General features: G+C 55.4%; 2 protein-coding genes and 1 long non-coding RNA gene across 5 annotated transcripts; 1 reads left to right on the top strand and 2 right to left on the bottom strand.

Moving 5' to 3' along the window:
• Positions 1-3,598: 3,598 nt before the first annotated feature.
• Positions 3,599-10,553, bottom strand: LOC119802552. The gene is made up of 2 exons (XR_005283462.1): positions 9,383-10,553; positions 3,599-8,345 (listed from the first exon to the last, which is right to left on the bottom strand). It is a non-coding gene; the product is annotated as an uncharacterized LOC119802552 (long non-coding RNA).
• Positions 5,436-11,729, top strand: Ptov1 (PTOV1 extended AT-hook containing adaptor protein). Of its 2 annotated transcripts, XM_038313519.1 has the most exons (12): positions 5,965-6,194; positions 7,036-7,121; positions 7,632-7,769; positions 7,861-7,943; positions 8,019-8,076; positions 8,195-8,302; positions 9,494-9,649; positions 10,100-10,189; positions 10,266-10,339; positions 10,424-10,586; positions 11,084-11,281; positions 11,367-11,729. In XM_038313519.1, exons 2-12 carry the CDS (start codon positions 7,074-7,076, stop codon positions 11,376-11,378), a joined length of 1,128 nt encoding a protein of 375 aa, XP_038169447.1. In that variant the 5' UTR covers positions 5,965-6,194; positions 7,036-7,073; the 3' UTR covers positions 11,379-11,729. The 2 variants fall into 2 exon arrangements, with proteins under 2 accessions (XP_038169446.1, XP_038169447.1); XM_038313518.1 differs by lacking the exons at positions 5,965-6,194; positions 7,036-7,121 and adding an exon at positions 5,436-5,748.
• Positions 11,730-12,110: 381 nt separating this feature from the next.
• Positions 12,111-16,650, bottom strand: LOC119802551 (polynucleotide kinase 3'-phosphatase). 2 transcript variants are annotated; one of them, XM_038313520.1, is made up of 16 exons: positions 16,496-16,650; positions 15,936-15,982; positions 15,379-15,673; positions 14,600-14,679; positions 14,458-14,515; positions 14,226-14,333; positions 13,996-14,067; positions 13,513-13,561; positions 13,366-13,436; positions 13,185-13,277; positions 13,003-13,099; positions 12,853-12,914; positions 12,658-12,767; positions 12,485-12,572; positions 12,346-12,407; positions 12,111-12,262 (listed from the first exon to the last, which is right to left on the bottom strand). In XM_038313520.1, the coding sequence occupies exons 3-16, from the start codon at positions 15,478-15,480 to the stop codon at positions 12,139-12,141; spliced, it is 1,176 nt and encodes a 391-aa protein (XP_038169448.1). In that variant the 5' UTR covers positions 15,481-15,673; positions 15,936-15,982; positions 16,496-16,650; the 3' UTR covers positions 12,111-12,138. The 2 variants fall into 2 exon arrangements, with proteins under 2 accessions (XP_038169448.1, XP_038169449.1); XM_038313521.1 differs by lacking the exon at positions 13,003-13,099 and having other exon boundaries at positions 12,853-12,945; positions 13,164-13,277.
• Between the last annotated feature and the right edge of the window lie 699 nt (positions 16,651-17,349).

Below are 17,349 nucleotides of genomic sequence, written 5' to 3'. Positions count from 1 at the left end.
AGAGCGCTTGCCCCGCCTGGCGGCCTTTAAATCAAAACTACACACACTGAGGACCAAACAAAATCTGCTGTGAGTCTCATGAGACCACCAGGCCACCATTTTGTGACCTCTAGAAGAACAAGACTCCAGAACCAGGACAGCCTCAACAGAGACCCCGTGTGTGAGGGGCGTGAGGGGTGGGCAGGGGACAGGAGACTGGGAGAAGCAGTCAGTTTTCTGAAGGCGAAGAAGCGATGGGTGCAGGGAGGCACTAGGCAGAAGTTTCAGGGAAACTGGGTTTGCCCTCAGAAGGGATTGGTTGAGGATGGTTGTGGTGGGCTTGGCAGGTAAGACTGGGTACTGCTCTTGCAGAGGATCTGAGTTCCGTGGCCAGCACCCAGGTCATGTGACTCACAGATGCCTGTAAGCTTGCTATGCCTGCTCCTGGAAGCGCACTTTGCTGTATTTATAATCATTGTAGTGTTTCCTGTCAGGTAGTGGTACCAAATTGGACCAAGAACGTTCAGTTCCAGGAGGAACTGACTCCTCTGGCCTCTAGGGACACCTGCACACATGCATACACAGAATTAAAAATAGATCTCACAAGGAAAGAATGGTTGAGACACAGATGTGTCGTCCCGGCTGCTCAACAGGCTGGCCTCTCCGCTTCACCTTCCCCGTGGGTCAGTGTTGCCCTGGCCCTGATTCTAAAGGCATGAAGGCTTGTGGTGCAGCATGCAGGAGGGATTGTGGTCACTGACCAAAGCACACTCAAAGCGAAATGTGGCCAGACCTTAAACACAAACCAGCCAGCTCACACGGGCAGCCAGCTGGGAAAGGGAGCTGCCGGCAGAGAGCTCAGCACTTTGGTTTTTTTGGAGGTGGTCGCGCCCTGTTGTAGACCAGACTGACCTTGAATTTAGAGACCTGCCTTCAGTGCCTCCTGAAGTGTGTGCCACAGGCCAGGCGTGGCGGTGTACACCTTCATACCCAGCACTTGTGAGGGAGAGCCCGGAGGATCTTTGTGAATTCAAAGCCAGCCTGGTCTACTGAGTGAATTTCAGGACAGCCAGAGCTGCACAGAGAAACCCTGTCTCAGAAAAACAAACCAAAGCCAAACGTGAGCCCCCATGTTTAGAAGCACTGCAGCTCTGACCAGCCTGAGCTGGAGGGCGGGCGAGGGGGGGAGGGGGGAACGGACAGGAATTCAGGTGGGTGGGTGGGGCGGATGGACAGGAATTCAGCTTGCCAAAGGAGCAGGCCAGGCACAAGCCGAGGACAGAAAAATTAGGGAGAAAAGAGAGCCGCCAGGATTTTTTTTTTCCTCGCCTGGAAGAGGATACTCAGGATGACCAGGCAGGAACAACAGTTCAAGGCCAACCTAGTCTTCTCAGTTCCAACAGAAGACAGAGACAGATAACAAGACCAAGGTTAAAACCAAAACAAGGCAGTCTGTTGTTAGTGTGTAGAGTGCTTGCCCAGCTTTCAGGGGGCCCAGTGCCACAAACAACACTGTCAGTGAGAACCTGTTTCTAAAACAAATGACATTGGGGGCCAACGAATGGGTCAAAGGTTTAGAACAGAGAGCCTGGATTCATTTCCCAGTGTCCACGTCAGCCAGCTCACCCACTCCCTCTTGTGGCTCCCAAGAGCACCACATACCCTCATAGATTTCAGTCACAGAAATGCAAAGTTAGGAAATCTTCAGAATACAAACTGGTGACAGCCACTCCAGGCAGCAGTGGTGCATGCCTTTAATCCCATGATTTGTGAGGCAGAAGCAGGCAGATCTCTGTGAGTTCGAGGCCAGCCTGGTCTACAGAGCGAGTTCCAGGACAGCCAGAGCTACACACAGAAGCCCTGTCTCAACCCCCCTCCCCCCCCAAAAAGGCCTGCCTCTGCCTCCCAAGTGCTGGGATTAAAGGCGTGCGCCACCACTGCCTTAGCTATGAAAATCTTCTAGCTAAAGTGTAAATACAGGGAAAAATTAAGATGCTGGGAGGGGAAGGCAATGCGCTTCAGTTCACTGAGAGTGAGCCCCTGCAGCCAGAGAGGCTAAATTCATTGTCAGTCTCCTTTTCTTGGACCCACATGAACCCACACGCTCATGCCGAAGTATTCGAGACATGCCACCCCCCAGGTTGTTCTCAAAACTCTTGAAGTACCAGAGGATGATCTTGAACTAATCTTCCTGCTTCCACTCTCCAAGTGCTGGGGTTACAGGCCTGCACGACCGTGTCTGATTCGTGCGATGCTCACAATGAACCCACGATTCCTGCATTCTAATTAATTACTGTTACCTGATTTCCAGCCCGTGCCCTGCTTTTGTGTGCGCGTGTGAGGTGGGGTGTGTGTGGACTTTTGAAAGTCCTATCCTTCTATTGCAAGTTTCAGGTATTGAAATTCAGGTCATGTCCGACCCGACGGCAGCAAGTTTCTTTCTGTTGAGTCACCCATGGCATGCCCTGTCTTTGTTTTGAGGCAGGGTTTTCTGTGTAGCTCTGGCTGTCTTGGAACTCTCTATGTAGACCAGGCTGGCCTCAAACTCACAGAGATCTGCCTGCCTCTGCCTCCTGAGTGCTGAAAGGCGTGCGCCACTGCCATCACCACACCCAGTTTCCCTTGCTTTTTTAATTTACATTTTCATTATATATTTTAAATGTTTCCTTTATGTTTATAGGTGTTTTGTCAGCATGTATCTCTGCATGTACTTGCTTGGTGCCTGTAGAGGCCGACAAAGGCATAGGGTCGAGCCCCTGGAACTGGAGCTAACAGATTTTGTGAGCTGCCAAGTGGGTGCTGGGGATCAAACCTGGGTCCTCTGGAAGAGCAATAAATGCTGACTTATCCCTCCATTGCCTCCCATTTTAGAGACAGTCTCAAATGTGTAGCCTTGGCTGTCCACAAACATACAAGGATTAAAAAACTTGGTGGTGGCACACACCTTTAATCCCAGTGCTAGGGATCAGAGGCAAGTATACCAATGAGTTCAATGTCAGCCTGGTCTACAGAGTGAGTTCCAAGACAGCTAGGGATACACAGAAAAACACTGTGGCTCATGCCTTTAATCCCTGCCAAGCACTCAAGATGCAGAGGCAGGTAAATTTCTGTCAGTTTGAGGCCAGCCTTGTCTATATAGTGAGTTCCATACTAGCTAGAGCTACATAGACCTTGTCTAAACAAACAAAATTACCCCCCCACAAAAATCCAAACCATACACACACACCTCCCACCCCCAGAAAAACTTGGCAGTGATCTGAAATGTGGCGCCATGCTTCCTGCATCCCATTAACTACAGAAGTACTGACTGTCTCATACCAAAGAGGAATGTCGTAGCTGGGGCATATTGGCAATGCCTGTGCCCCCAGCACTTGAGCAGCTAGGGCAGGAAGATCTGGAGTTCAAGACCAGCCTGAGCTACATGGTGAGACATTTCCTAAAAACAGTGAAAAGAACGTCTCGGCCTGTTAAGGCACCTGCAGCAACCCCTAGAGCTGAGTTCATCCCTGGGATTAACTCCAAAGAGTGATGCTGACTTCCACAAACGAGCGGTGACAGTGTGTGTGTGAGGGAGAGAGGAAGAGAATGAACGCCAAAATAAATCAAAATAGAGGCTGGAGAGGTGGCAGAGGAAGTAGACCCAGATTTGAGTCCCAGCATCTACATGGTGGCTCCCAGCCACCTTTACCTCCAGTCCCAGGGGATACTAAACTTTCTTCTAGCCTGTACAGTCACCAGGCAGGCAAGCACAAGGTATAGATGCATACATGCAGGCAAAACACCCATGCACACACAAAAGTATAAAACTTAAAAAATAAGAAACTGTTCCCCCTAGACAGCTCTGCCTCACCTGTTCTTCAGTCTGACTTCTGCTTCAGTGAGGGCAACCTTGGCTTTGTCTGTCATCCTGTATCCCACTCTCTCTTACAAATCCTTTGGGATTTGTAAGACCAAAATTTCAAAACCAGCTGTTGCCACTGACTGCTGCCAACCCCACTGCAGCCATGCGCCCTCCACCAGTCCCCAGTCAGCTTTGGCTCTGCCGAGACTAGTTATTGCTGTTCCTTTTGAGGCAGTCCTGTGTAGTCCAGGCTGGCTTTGGTCTCACTAGGTTGCTTGCTGATGCTGGCTTTGAACTCCTGGTCCTTGTCCCTTCACCTCTTGATTACTGCTGTGTGCCATTACTTCTGGGTTCTCCCAGTCGTTTTATTTTTTTGAGACGAGGCCGTTGCTAAGTTAGCTGTCCAGTTAGGTTTTGAACTTTATAGTCCAAGCAGGCTCTGAATTACTGTGTGCGTATCTGCCATGGGACTTGTGTGGGGCTCAGGGGACACTTTGCAGGGGTCGGTTTGCTCCTCGTGTGGGTTAGTGAGATTGTCATGCTTCATGGCAGGCAGGCAGGCAGGCAGGCAAGGACTCTTACCAGCTGAGCTCTCTTGCTGCTCCCCTCCTAGCTTTTTTTTTTTTTAAAATCAACTATAAAACACAACATTAAATAAAGCTAGCCTACTGCCCAGGGCATTTGTTCTGGTTAGCTTGTGGTATGTGCTGTGAGGGACCAGGCATAAATTGGTGAAAGTAGTGTATGGATCATTTAGGCAGAACACGGTAGACTACCAATAGGTTTTCTTGTTTAAAAGAAGGCAAGGGAGAGCTTTTCCTTGCACGCCAAAGGCTTCAAGTTCAACTCTCAGTACCCTACTAGCTCGACAGCCAAGTGTGACGATGCATACTCCCAATAAAGGAGGAGACAGGATGGAGCTCGAGGTCAGCCGGGGCTACATAAGGTAACATTTGAGTAGATACGGCGTGAAGCACTTATCACAATGAGTTAATTTGAGCTCAGGTACACTAAGGCTAGGTAATATCACAGGTGAAAAACCGAAGCAGGAAATACCCCTGCGCAGTCCTTCCAGAGTTGGTAACTGCTATAAGGCACAAGGGACAGTAGGCGAGCCCAGAGCGAAGGGGCAAGAGGCTAGGCCCGGCCTCCAGATCCCGCCTAGGCCGCGCGAGGGCAGCTGGGAGTTGTAGTCCTTTGTGCACCATGCCACGTCACCGCCTACGCCGGTCCTTTCATCCACCCCTCGCTCTATTGGTAGGTTCCGTCGCGCGGCCCATTAGCCCGTCTACTGCCTTCTGTTCCCCCCAGCAGAGGACTTGGTATCGTCCCACCTACTCGAATTTTATTGCAGTTTCTCCCTCTTGTCATTTCCAAGTCTTGACATTTCCAAGTCTGAAATCCTCCCTCTGACCTTGGTTGGCTCCAGTTACACACCCCCCTCACGGCTCCATCAGTGTTTCTCAGCGCACTTCTCCGTGCTGCGTTGGTTTGCGCCGGCTCCCCCTCTCGCTCCGCGTTGGTTTGCGCCGACCTCCCCCTCGCTCCGCGTTGGTCGGCTCCGGTCCCCCCTTCTCGCTCCGCGTTGGTTGGCGCCGGGCTCCCCCGCTCGCTGCAGTGGTTCGGCCTCGGCGACCCCTCAGCGGCGCGTCCCCCGCCGCCGCGGTCCCGCTCCGCGTCTTCCTAAAGCCGCGCTCCCGCGCCTATCGGTCGGCGGACCCGCAGCCACCCGTGAGGCCCACGGCCTCCTGCTCGCCATGGTCCGCCCGCGCCGTGCCCCGCACCGCTCCGGTGCCGGGGGCCCCCTCGGAGGTCGCGGCCGGCCACCGCGGCCCCTGGTCGTGCGCGCCGTGCGCTCGCGTTCCTGGCCCGCCGGTCCTCGAGGCCCGCAGCCCCCGCGGATCCGGGCCCGCTCGGCCCCTCCCATGGTGAGTCCCCGGGTCTGCTTCCAGAGCCTTCCACGCACGCCCCGCCCTGCCGCCCCTCCTATGGCGAGCGCCTTTGTCCGCAGTGCCCACGGGTCTCCCGCGGGAGGGCGCACCCGGAGTCCCGGATCAGCCTCTGGTCCGCTCCCCTTTGTTGCGCGGCGGCCTGGGCGGGGGGCGGGGTACGGGGGCGGGGCGGGTTCGAATTACTGCTGACCGCGCGTTCGGCTGCACACGCGCTCGGGGTCGCCTGGCGTGAGCGCCTGTTTTTCCAATTGTAAAGTTGGTCTCGGCCTCCGGGTCTGGAAATAGGCGAGGAGCCCGGCGTATACACTCGCGCCCAGCTGTTGCTCGCGGGGGCGTTGTCCCCCGGGGCCAGATGGCGACTGTGGACAGTCCCCTCTATTTGCGCGCCTGCCCCGCGGCGAGCCCAGACCTTAAGCCTTAAGGTAAGGAAGGCTTAAGGTAAACATTCAGCTGTGTAGGTTCGTGTGGCTGTCACCTCTGCCCACAATATAATGTGCGTGCACTTTCTAGAAACATTGAGGTTTTCTTGGGAAACAAAACTGCCCATTGTGATGGTTGACTCGTGGCCACACCTGCGCATGCTTGGCCAGCTCTGAGCTATTCCCTGGCTTCGCTCTGACCGCTTCAATACCCTGTGATGACGTTGTCCACGGCTGAGCCTAGGCGGGTTTGCCACTCGGATCACCTGCGGAACGCAGACACACCCCTCGCTGTAACACAGCAGCCTAGGCCTGAAGCTTTCCCTTAATGTTGGAAGCTGCTTCTTGGGGTCCTCAGATGCGTCCCTTCCCCACAAATGTGGCTTGGCTTTGCCACAGCAAGTCAGACATGCGTGGATGCGAACTTAACTTCGGAGCCACGCTTAACGGAGTCCCTAACTGCTCTTCACCACCAGTGTGTTCCCTGCTGTTGCGGGCATACAGGTGTTTGTGGGGTGCAGGCAAAAACAAATCAGAAGCATTTCAGTGGTTCTCCCCACCCCCAACTTAGTCTGGGATTTCTTTTGAGTGCTTAAGTATGTTTGCCTGATTTTCATGTAGGCCCGACTGTGGTGGCTCACACACTGACACGCGTGAGCACTTGTAGTGTTGTCCCAAAGCGCGAGTGCAGGCCAGGCTGCCCAGTGCCCGTTTGCTGTAATGTGGAGGGCTGGGTGCTGCGGGGATATGCTCATCACGAAGGCCCCTCAGCAGTGTTAACTGAAGACCTAGGCTGGTCTACTTAAGACGCTGGGAGAACACGTTCTGGTTTGTCATCACGCAGGGTATAAAAGGCCTCATGAGCTTAGACTTGAGCGGCGGATGCCTTCGCGAATATCAGAAGGGTCTTCAGCCTGGAGGCACGCACGGGTCTGTTGTTCAAAGGCTGGGCCAGGACCTTGCTTGTTTTTTTTGGAAATGTTTCAGCTGAAGAGTTTAGCTTGCACCCTGGGGTGGGGGAAGGGAGGATGTGTGGATTTGCTTAGCAATATCGTTAAACATGCATTCGGGTCAAATGTTTGGTGCAGGGTAGCCTCTGGGAGTCTCCCCATTTTTCTCCAGGATGGTCTTTTAACTTGGTGTCTGGTTTATGTCTCCTTGGGGTTCTCAGAAAAAGCCGTCCTTGGTGGGAGTCTTCTCTTGGGGGACAGTGGCCTTAAGGTGGTTCTGAACTGGGGCCTGGATGCAGCCTACAGCTTTCTGACAGTGGACTAAGGGCAAGAATGCCAAGATGGTTGTTTTGAGGTTTTGACTGCTGGGGAAGGGATTGGGACTTGGAGTGTGTACCTGGAGACTGAATCTGGACCTAAGTATGTCCCCACTGGGAAGTGTGCAGTGGTCTAGCTTTGAATGACTTCAGAATTCTCCTCTCTGCTGCAGGAAGGTGCTCGAGTTTTTGGGGCCCTAGGGCCTATTGGGCCCTCTTCACCTGGGCTCTCTCTTGGGGGACTTGCAGTGAATGAGCACCGGCTCGGCAACAAACTGCTGGCCTGGAGTGGCGTGCTGGAGTGGCAGGAGGTGAGCCTTGCTGGGTCCAGATGCCTGGGCTGGTGGAGGGTGTGGATGGCCTGGACGCTGGGCTGAGTCTTCCACCCACTCCCGCCTGCAGAAGCGTAGACCCTTCTCGGACTCCACAGCCAAGCTGAAGCGCACCCTGCCCTGCCAGGCCTACGTGAACCAGGGCGAGAACCTGTGAGTGTGGGAGTGGGCAGAGCCCGGGGCAGACTAGGATGCAGGGAATGGCTTCTGATGCACTCCCTACTGCAGGGAGACGGACCAGTGGCCCCAGAAGCTGATCATGCAGCTCATCCCACAGCAGCTGCTGGTGAGACCAGTGGGACTGTGCCCCCAGAACCCACGCCCTGCCCCCAGAGCCAGACTTGCTCCCCAGCATCTTCCCACGCTTGCCTTACCATGATCAGTGGTGCCCTTGTCATCCACAGGCCACGCTGGGCCCCCTCTTCCGAAACTCTCAGCTGGCCCAGTTCCACTTCACCAACAGAGACTGTGACTCGCTCAAGGGCCTCTGCCGCATCATGGGCAACGGCTTCGTGAGTGGGGATGGGGGCCGGTGGGGTGGGACAGAGTTCTGCCCTGTGATGGGAGTCTTCATGTACCTCTTCGTGGTCATCCCAGGATCTTGGTGGGTGGTACTTGAGCTTATGGGCCGGCCAGAGTGCGCATAGTGCTCCCAGCTGCTGCCTTGCTTCTCAGGGCTGCGTGCGTGCATATGTGCGTCTGTCTGTCTGTCTGCTGTCTGTCTGGTGGTGGTGGTGGTGGTGGTGGTGGTGGTGGTGGTGGTGGTGGTGGTGGTGGTGGTGGTTGGCGGTGTCCTTGCCATCTGGTGACCAGCCCCTAATGTCCTAATGTTGTGGACCCAGTCTGAGGTCCCTGGACTGGAGCAGGTGGCGGGACAGGATGGAAGGAAGCCACATGCCCATGCACGCTGAGGACTATACTCCATACTCATTCCCAGCTCTGCCTTAGTCTGGTTTGCCTCTCCCACTTGACCACGTCCATATCCCTTTCTGGGCCCCACGGACTTGGGACGTGTGAGGCTGCAACCTTGTGCCAGCAGCAGCTCTGGGATAGTGTTGTGGATCTGGCCAGGGTCTGGAGAATGAGTGCAGAAGGCTGGCACAGGGTGGGGTGGCCTACAAGTAGCTGTCCTCCCATTGAAGAGGGAGGACTGGCATCTCAGCTGTGGTTGTGTAGTTGCAGATACGTAGCAGCCACTGTGTATGCGGTTGCTGTGGCTTATAGGTGGGGAGGTGGGGACACTAGGATCCTAACATGGGAGGTGGCTTTCCTTGAGGGACACAGCAGCCTGGCCTACCGCCTGTTTAAAATTTAGGGATTGTTTTTTGGTCTTTTATGGTATGTGTGTGTGTCATGTGTATGCCTGGTGCTGCAGAGACCAGAAGAGGGCGTCAGATCCCATGGGACTGTATGGAAGACTGAACTGGGAACCAAACCTTGTCCAAACAGGAACAGCCAGGTGTCACTGCTGCACCTTCTCTCCAGCCCCTGCCACCTGCTGTTAACCCAGCAGCAAGGCTGGGGTTGGTAGAGAAGGGAGGGACACGGCCATATAGTCTTTGGCGCCCACCTGCCTCTCATCAGTGACTTACCTGCTCTTGGGAAAACCTTGGTTGAGCCGTGTTTTGGTGCCCTGGCCTATCCGAGCAGGTCAGACGTTGAGTTGGAGGGCCAGGCCCTGATCTGCAGCCCTGTCCCCACAGGCAGGCTGCATGCTCTTCCCCCACATTTCTCCTTGCGAGGTGCGCGTGCTCATGCTCCTGTACTCATCCAAGAAGAAGATCTTCATGGGCCTCATCCCCTACGACCAGAGTGGCTTTGTCAATGCCATACGGCAGGTCATCACCACGCGCAAACAGGTGTGCCAGCTGGGTGCAGCCTGGCTCTGGCCCCACAGGCGGTACAGCATCTACACTTGGCTGGAGTGTGATGAAGGCAGGGAGGAGGAGCACCAGGGTGCTGGGAGGAGACAGTGGCATGTCCAGACAGGGCTTGGCGGGAAAAGGGAGTTTATAGGTTTTGAAGGGTACAGGGGATGACCCGGGGATGGGTCCTGGGTGTGGAATTCTCTGCAGAGCAGGAGTGGGTTGGCAAGAGGCCCAAAGTCTCTGGAGGGTGACCTGTGTCTGTTCACCTGGTAGCTGCTAAAGGTAGTTGTGGGCCTCCACACCACCCAGGGGCTGAGACTTATCTTGGTAGTGAGGGCAGGACCGGGCCTCGGCCTGCTTGGATTGTGGTCAGGGCTTCAGCCAGCTAGTGGGAAGTTAGGAGTTGAAGCTGCTGGCAGCAGCTGGTATCCTGTCCCACAGGCCGTGGGCCCTGGAGGCGTGCACTCTGGACCTGTTCAGATTGTCAACAACAAATTCTTGGCATGGAGTGGTGTCATGGAATGGCAGGAGGTGAGCTGTGGGGGCGGTGTGGGCTGTTGGCCCATCCCTTCCCTCCGCTGAAGTGCCCTCTTGCTTTGCCCCAAAGCCCAGGCCTGAGCCCAATAGCCGGTCCAAGAGGTGGCTGCCATCCCACGTCTACGTGAACCAAGGGGAGATCCTGTGAGTGGGGTGGGGTGGGCAGGCGAGTGGGCGGTACAGGCCCCTGGGGGAGACCTGACTGACTGCTGCTGTCTGGTGTGGCAGGAGGACAGACCAGTGGCCACGGAAGCTGTTCATGCAGCTCATCCCGCAGCAGCTGCTGACCACCCTGGTGCCGCTGTTCCGAAACTCGCGCCTGGTACAGTTTCATTTCACCAAGGACATGGACACTCTGAAGAGCCTGTGCCGCGTCATGGACAATGGCTTCGTGAGTAGAGGGCCTGAGGCCTGCAGCTGCACCAGGGCCTCCTAGGTTTGCATGTTCGTCCCCTCCCTCCCCCAGCCCTCTACTGGAGAACTGAGGCACCAGCTTGTCATTACATAGACACTGCCAGCAGGCGCCTGCCTTGTGACAGCCCCCTCCCCACCACTGCATGCTGTTCAGCTCAGCTAAAACTCCCAGAGAACTTGGGAGGCCTGTAGCTCCCCAATGGCCAGATCCTCCTGCTCTGGGGCTTTGGTTTCCCTTTGTAAGCAGGTGATCCTTGAGCTGGAACTCATGAGGTACTCAGGAAATTTGGGGGGGGGGGGCGGCTTGGTTATTGGCACTGTTAACATAGCCAGGGTCTCAGTGTAAAGGAACAGGGCTCACTCAGGGTGGGCCACATGCCTGGCAGCTTTAGACCCCTAGGACCTACTTTTAGGGATCCCAGTTTGTGGCTGAGGGAGTGTGTAGATGAGGTCCTGACTCGGGCCTGCTGTTAGGCGGGCTGTGTGCACTTCTCTTACAAGGCCTCCTGTGAGGTGCGCGTGCTCATGCTCCTGTACTCCTCGGAGAAGAAGATCTTCATCGGCCTCATCCCACACGACCAGAGCAACTTTGTCAATGGCATCCGTCGCGTCATCGCCAACCAGCAGCAGGTCCTGCAGCGAAGCCTGGAGCAGGAGCAGCAGCAGCGAGGGGTGAGGTGGCTCTGCCATGCATCCTCTCCTGGGCCCTGCCCCTGGGTGCCCACTTCTGAAGCTCCCTTGGCTTCTTTCTCTGCAGATGGGTGGCTAGTGGACTCCCCGGCTGGGTGGGCCACAGGCCCAGACGAGGCCCAGTGGAGATTGGTGAGCAGCACGTTTTCCCAGGAAGCAGCAGGGAGGCCCTGGCTTTAGGGAAGCCACTGCATGAGGCACTGCCTTCTGGGACGTGTGTCCCTGGCAAGGTATGGGTGCCAGGGCCTAGGGGTGGGGTGCAGTCTCACGAGTAGAAGCCACCCCCTCCTACTGCCTCCCAGGTTAGATGCTTCTGAGCAGGGGCTCCTGGGGACTGTACCTGCCCAGCAACCTGGAGGACAGCGTCCTGAGGTCTCCAAGGATTGTCCTTGCCTCTGTATGTTTCCCTAATAAAGCCTTTTAACCCACACACTGTCCCTCCCTGCTAATTCTATGCTCAGTGCAGGATGAGTGTGTCCAGAGGTCACACAGTGTAGATCCCCTCCCATGTGCAGAGCTAAGTCTGGCGGTTTAGAGGATGTGTCCCATTAGGTGGAAAGGTAGGCTTATGATGCTAGTTACCCACAATGTTGGCCTGCCTTTGTTACATTTAACCAAATTTACATAAGGTCCAGTGTCCCACAACTGGGTTCTAACACCTGTTGCTGACTCTAGCACCCTAAAATGGCCCTGGCTGCTCAGCTCCTCAGCCAGGTGTGCTGGGTGCACAACAGCCCACTTGTAAGCACAAGTTCAGTGTAGAATGCCATGTCAGGTTTGCCTCCCACATGCCCAGCAAGGTGGTCTTGAGCAGAGTAGCAACACTGTTTATTGTGGGCTCAGCCCTCCAAGAACTGGCTGTACAGCCGCTGCAGCGCTGGGTCCAGATGTGTCCGTAGTCGGAATGGGATCTCAAGGATCTCCAGGAAGCCCTCGGCCAGTGTGGGTGGCTCAAACTGCTTCCTGTGGGATGGGGGTGTGAGGTGGGGAGAGGGAGGCTCCATACCCCACCACCTCCTGTACCCTTCAGTCCCCTGGGACTGAACCTGTAACTGAATATGACCATGTCTGACACCGGTGCATGCGAGGGGTCCGTCATCTCGCGGAACTGCAGAAAAAGAGGCACAGAGGTCAGGGGGCATGGGCTTAGAGAGAGGGGAAGCCTAGAGGGTATGGCTCACTCACCCTGTTGTTGTGGCGAGCCTGCTCCAGCGTAGCACAGAAGTTGAAGCAGCGACAGGGCACACCTGCATCTCTGGCACACTGGATGTACCTGTGGAGGCGGCAAGTGCTGCTGTCGCTGCCACCCAGCACTCAGTCCCCACCCCCACTCCCACCCCACCCCAGGGTTCCAGTACCTGGCCCTACTTGGGACATCTGGATTGGTGTTGTCAATCACAACTTGCTTTCCCTGCCTCAGTGCTGCCTGGCATGTGTTCATACAACGCTGCCATGACCCCAGCGTGTCCTGTGGGACCCAGGACAGGTCACAGTGACTTTGAGGAGTCCCACCCCAAGAACAGTGCTCCGAGGGAGGGTACAGCCTCACTCACCCTGTTTACGTGGACGTATCCAGCTGGCAACAGGTGTTCCTGGACGAAGGTGGACTTGCCAGCTGTGGGGGAAGTGTGGCCATCAGCTAGAGTCTAGGAACCAAATGATTGCCGGGGGAGCCAGAGATTGGTTGGGCTGTGGCATCTCACCCCCAGGGAATCCTACTGTGACCACCACCTCTGGGTTGGGGCTGAGGAGGAAGCTGGACTCTGGGATGTAGAGGGGCCCAGTGCTGGAGACTGTCCTCTGGCAAGGGAACAAAAGGGGGTATAAGCCTGGGAGCCAAGCCAAAAAAAAAAAAGCCGCTCACCCTTTTCCCTTTAAGTCTCACCGGGTCGAAAGCTGGAAGCTCAAATCCAGCTGCTGGCCACTTAAGGAAGAACTCTTCTGGAGTGGCAAAGCGCAGGCCGATGTTGAGGGCGAACTGGGGGAGAGACAGGTGTGAAGGGTTCAGAGGTGCAGCAGAGGTGGGTGCAGAGCAGGATGGGGGACACTGATACCGCCAGGCTTACCAGGCGGTCTGCGCAAGAGAAGTCTTTCTTCTTTCTCCCTGGGGCCCAGTTGGCCGGGCGCCCTGCTGCATCTGTAAGGAGGGTGACCCTGTCCACCACTGAGCACAGACAAGGTTCCTGACACCCCCAGAAGCCTGTTCCTCTTACCTCCCACGAAGATGCTGTCACTGATGGAAATGGGCATGCCCTCGTTGGCCTGCAAAGAGAGGCGGTGAGAAGCCCCTCCATATGGAACAGCAGAGGGACTGGCTGTACCCCATACACAAGGAGTTTGCGGCTGTGTGTCTTGCCTGTTCCCCCAGTGGCCTCCAGAGGACGCACAACCCACAGCAGCCTTGACTCCCTTGCTCTTCCCACTTGGGTTGTCAGTGTCTGCCTTTCTAGATCTGTACTCTTGGGCCACCTCCTCAGCCACCTTCCCATGTCCCTGATATCTACCAGGCTCTCCCCTCAGCCACTGCTTTAGACCTCAGAGGCTAGACCCTGACCCCTGAGCTGCAGCTTCTCAGCTCCTCTGCTCTGCAGGGACAGAGTGCTGGTCTCCCAAGTCCAAAGCTGGGATTGACAGATGGCAGGGACCTGGGAGGGCAAAGTAGCAAGGGTCATGAGGGCTGGGCTGGGAATGCTCACCTGCTCCTGCAGATGGTCCCACATGCCACTCACTGGCTTTCGGTTTAGCCCTGCATGTGTTGCCACCAGCACCTATGGAGGTGGCCAGGTTACACTATCCTCACAGTGCTTAGGATCTCCAAGGACATTCCTGTCACCGTAACCCCAGCTGAGGCCTCCATTCCACGCCTTGGCATGTTCTCTCTGGGTCCCAGTCCCACACAGCCCCTCAGTGTCTCTTCTGGCTGTACCTGAAATGGGACCCCCAGCTTCTCCAATACAGCCTCCACCTTGGCCTTGAACACCTCTGCTGGCAGCTTCCCTCGCCCAATGCCCATTTGGTTGGTGAAGATTACCAGCTAGGGACAGATAAGGACACACTGGAGACCCTCACCACAGCTCAGCCTGAACAAACATGCCCCCCACCCCCAGGCAGCACACCCTGTAGCTCTTGACATCTAGACAAGTTCCACACTCACATACCTTGTAACCCTCAGTATCCAGCTCCTGGAGCTTCTTTGGAATCTCCGGATACAGAATCCTGCGGTCAGTGGGAAGCAGCAAGAACTTGTAGTCTAGAGGACTCTGGATTCCCATCCCAGCCTCTTCCCACGTCCCACCTCACCTCCAGTCACTAGGGCTAGTGGGGAAGACCTTCCCAGAGCGGGTGGTGATGAGAGTCCCATCTAGGTCAAAGGCAGCCACCTGGTGTCACCAAAAACAGGGACCTTCCTCACAGGCTGACCAACACCAGCCCTTTGATACTGGGGTCACCCTTAGGAACAGGCAACCATCAAAGAATGCATGATTGAGGGAGGGAAGATGGCACAGTACCATGTTGCTCCTGTGTCCTCTGCTCCCCACTTTCCAGACTTTAATGGGGACCCATGTCCCACCCAATACCCTTCCCCTGACACTCTTCTGGGAGGATCAACAGTTCAGGAAGAGCAAAAGGTTTTTGTTGGAAGAGCTGGAGAGACAACTAAATGGTTAAGTGCACACATCAGTGGTTCACAATTGCCTCTAACTCCATCTCTGGGGAACCAGCCGCTCGATGGCCTCTTGCAAGCACCTGTGTGCATGTGGTACACAAAATCATGGCAAGCTCACATAAAATAAATGAGTAAATTTAAAAACACTGTTAACTGCGTGCCCAGGCAGGGACTAACCTTCCCCCCCGCCTTTTCTGTGGCCCTCATTCTAGAGTGGCCCATAAACACTTCTAAGGTCTGGTCATCAATGATTCCAGGGTCTGTCTCTGTATCCTGCCCCTCAGTGGTAGCAGTCACCAGACACAACTCAACCATCTCTGCTCACAACAGCGCAGGCTTAGAGACTTTGTAAGACTATCCCAGGGTTGCACAAAGTAGACTTTTGAATTAAATGGCACGACTGTGACCTCACCTTGCTCCGGGGCTTTACCCCAGATGCTGTGAACACCAGTAACTTCTTTAAGCTCTCCCAGCCAGGGGATGATTCCGCACCCTCTTTTCTGAGGCTCAGCATCCCTCCGGGTCCACTGAATCCACAGGGGAAGTGCCCGTGGAGTATCTGCTGGATCCCGATGTCTAACTTCTTCCCAATGCAGTGTTAGGGGGTGTAGGCCATTGACTAGAACAGTGTGTCCCCCAAGCATAGAGAAGCTGACAATCCTGGCTTCAACTCCTGGATCCCAACAGTTGTATGTGTTAATGCCCAGCTGCAGAGAAAAGGAAAGCTAGAGTTGGCCCCACCCCTTTGGGGAACACCCGCCCCCTCACCAAGTCCAATACCCCATTTCGCAAACAGACCCTTACTCTTCCCACCAATTTATTTCGTGCTACCAATCACAACTTTGAAAGGTTACAGGTATCCAGTCTGGCACGGTGGAAAAGGGAATAGCTGATCAGCCTTCTGAAGGGCTGTGACCCACTCCGACCCCTCCCCCAAGTCCTTGCTGCCCGTTGCTGAGACACTGGTACCTGTTTCACTGCCACTGTCCGGGTCTCAGGGTCTGCAATCAGCTCCACTGAGGGTAAGGGGATGGAGTCAGGGTTTACATCACCTATGGGGACATGGCAGCTACAGACTACGTATTGCGCTTCGGAGGAAGAGGCACTTCCTCCGACCCCCAACACAGGGCCTCAAGTAGCCCAGAGTAGCCTAGAACTCGCCACACACTGGTGGCTGGCCTTAAACGGATTCTTATGTCTCTACCACTCAAGTGCCTGGATAACGGGTGAGCCCGAGGCAGTTTACGCCTCAATAGGACCGGGACCTACATTCACAGAGGCCAGGGCCCCTAGGATGTCAGAGACCCTTTTATCTGTAGGGGTCGGCTTGTTTCCATGAGACACATTGAGTAGACCTAGGTCTTTGGGCACGGCCTGATACATCCTGCCCAGAGACCGTCTCTCTGTTGTGAGCATCCTCCCCAGACCCGCTCTGCGCCTCCCCAAAAAGCCCCGTCCAGCTCCTGATTAGGCACAACCTCCCCTGCAACTCCCTAGCCGCCTGCAGTTTCACTTCTCCCCGCGCCCACCTTGATTTCGGAGCACTTCCGGTCTGTCACCTGGGTCAGGTGGTACCCGACCTAGGACCAGGGCTTGCCCATACCGACAGGCAGAAATATAGGGGGCGGTCCCCCGGCGGGGCTCTGCAGCCACAAGCGGCCCCCCGCATTCCAGCTGTGACATCGCCGGGGACGCGGCAAAGGAGAACAGAGTCACTGAGCAACGGCAGCCAGTTATGGTCTGCTACCGGAAGTCCTGCCTTCCCACTAGAGTCGCCCGGAAATCCCGCCCCTTACCAATGGGCGGGTTCAAAACGTTTCCCAGGCTACCACAGCAGTTCCCAATGCATAGCTAGTGAGGATAGTTTTACAGTTTGGGGGTCACTCTTCTGAATTTATTCCAAAACTCACCATAGTCCGGTCTGACTCCCCCCACAGCGCATGCGCCGCCCCTGATTCGCCTGCGGCTTTATAAGCCCGTGTGGGTAAGGGGCGTTTGGATCCGTGGGCACTAGGTCCCTACGCAGGAGTTAACTTGGTTTTGTTTTGTGATGGGGTTCAGAATGTAGCCGTGTTGTTAAAATTCCTTTCTGGGCGTAGTGGCATATTGTCTAGTCCCAGCACTGAAGAGGCAGAAGCCTGGTGTACATAGCAAGCTCTGGGCCAGCCAGGACTACAGTGAGACCATGCCCCCCACCTCCGAAAAGTTGCTTTCCAGGTGAAAACCTAAACAATGTCTACGCTCCTCTTAAAAGTCTGAAAGATAAACCGAAATACGATTCCACCAAAGATCACTCCGGGGAAGCAATGAGCTTACTGGGTTTACAGAGCATAGGTGAGGGTTACTTCACTGGGGTGGTGATAGCCAGTGGGGCAAGGGCCAC

This window comes from Arvicola amphibius, chromosome 12 (assembly GCF_903992535.2).
Source record: "Arvicola amphibius chromosome 12, mArvAmp1.2, whole genome shotgun sequence".
Classification (NCBI taxonomy): domain Eukaryota; kingdom Metazoa; phylum Chordata; class Mammalia; order Rodentia; family Cricetidae; genus Arvicola; species Arvicola amphibius.
Note: the sequence above shows the minus strand (reverse complement) of the source record. Positions and strands in the feature narration are given on the sequence as shown.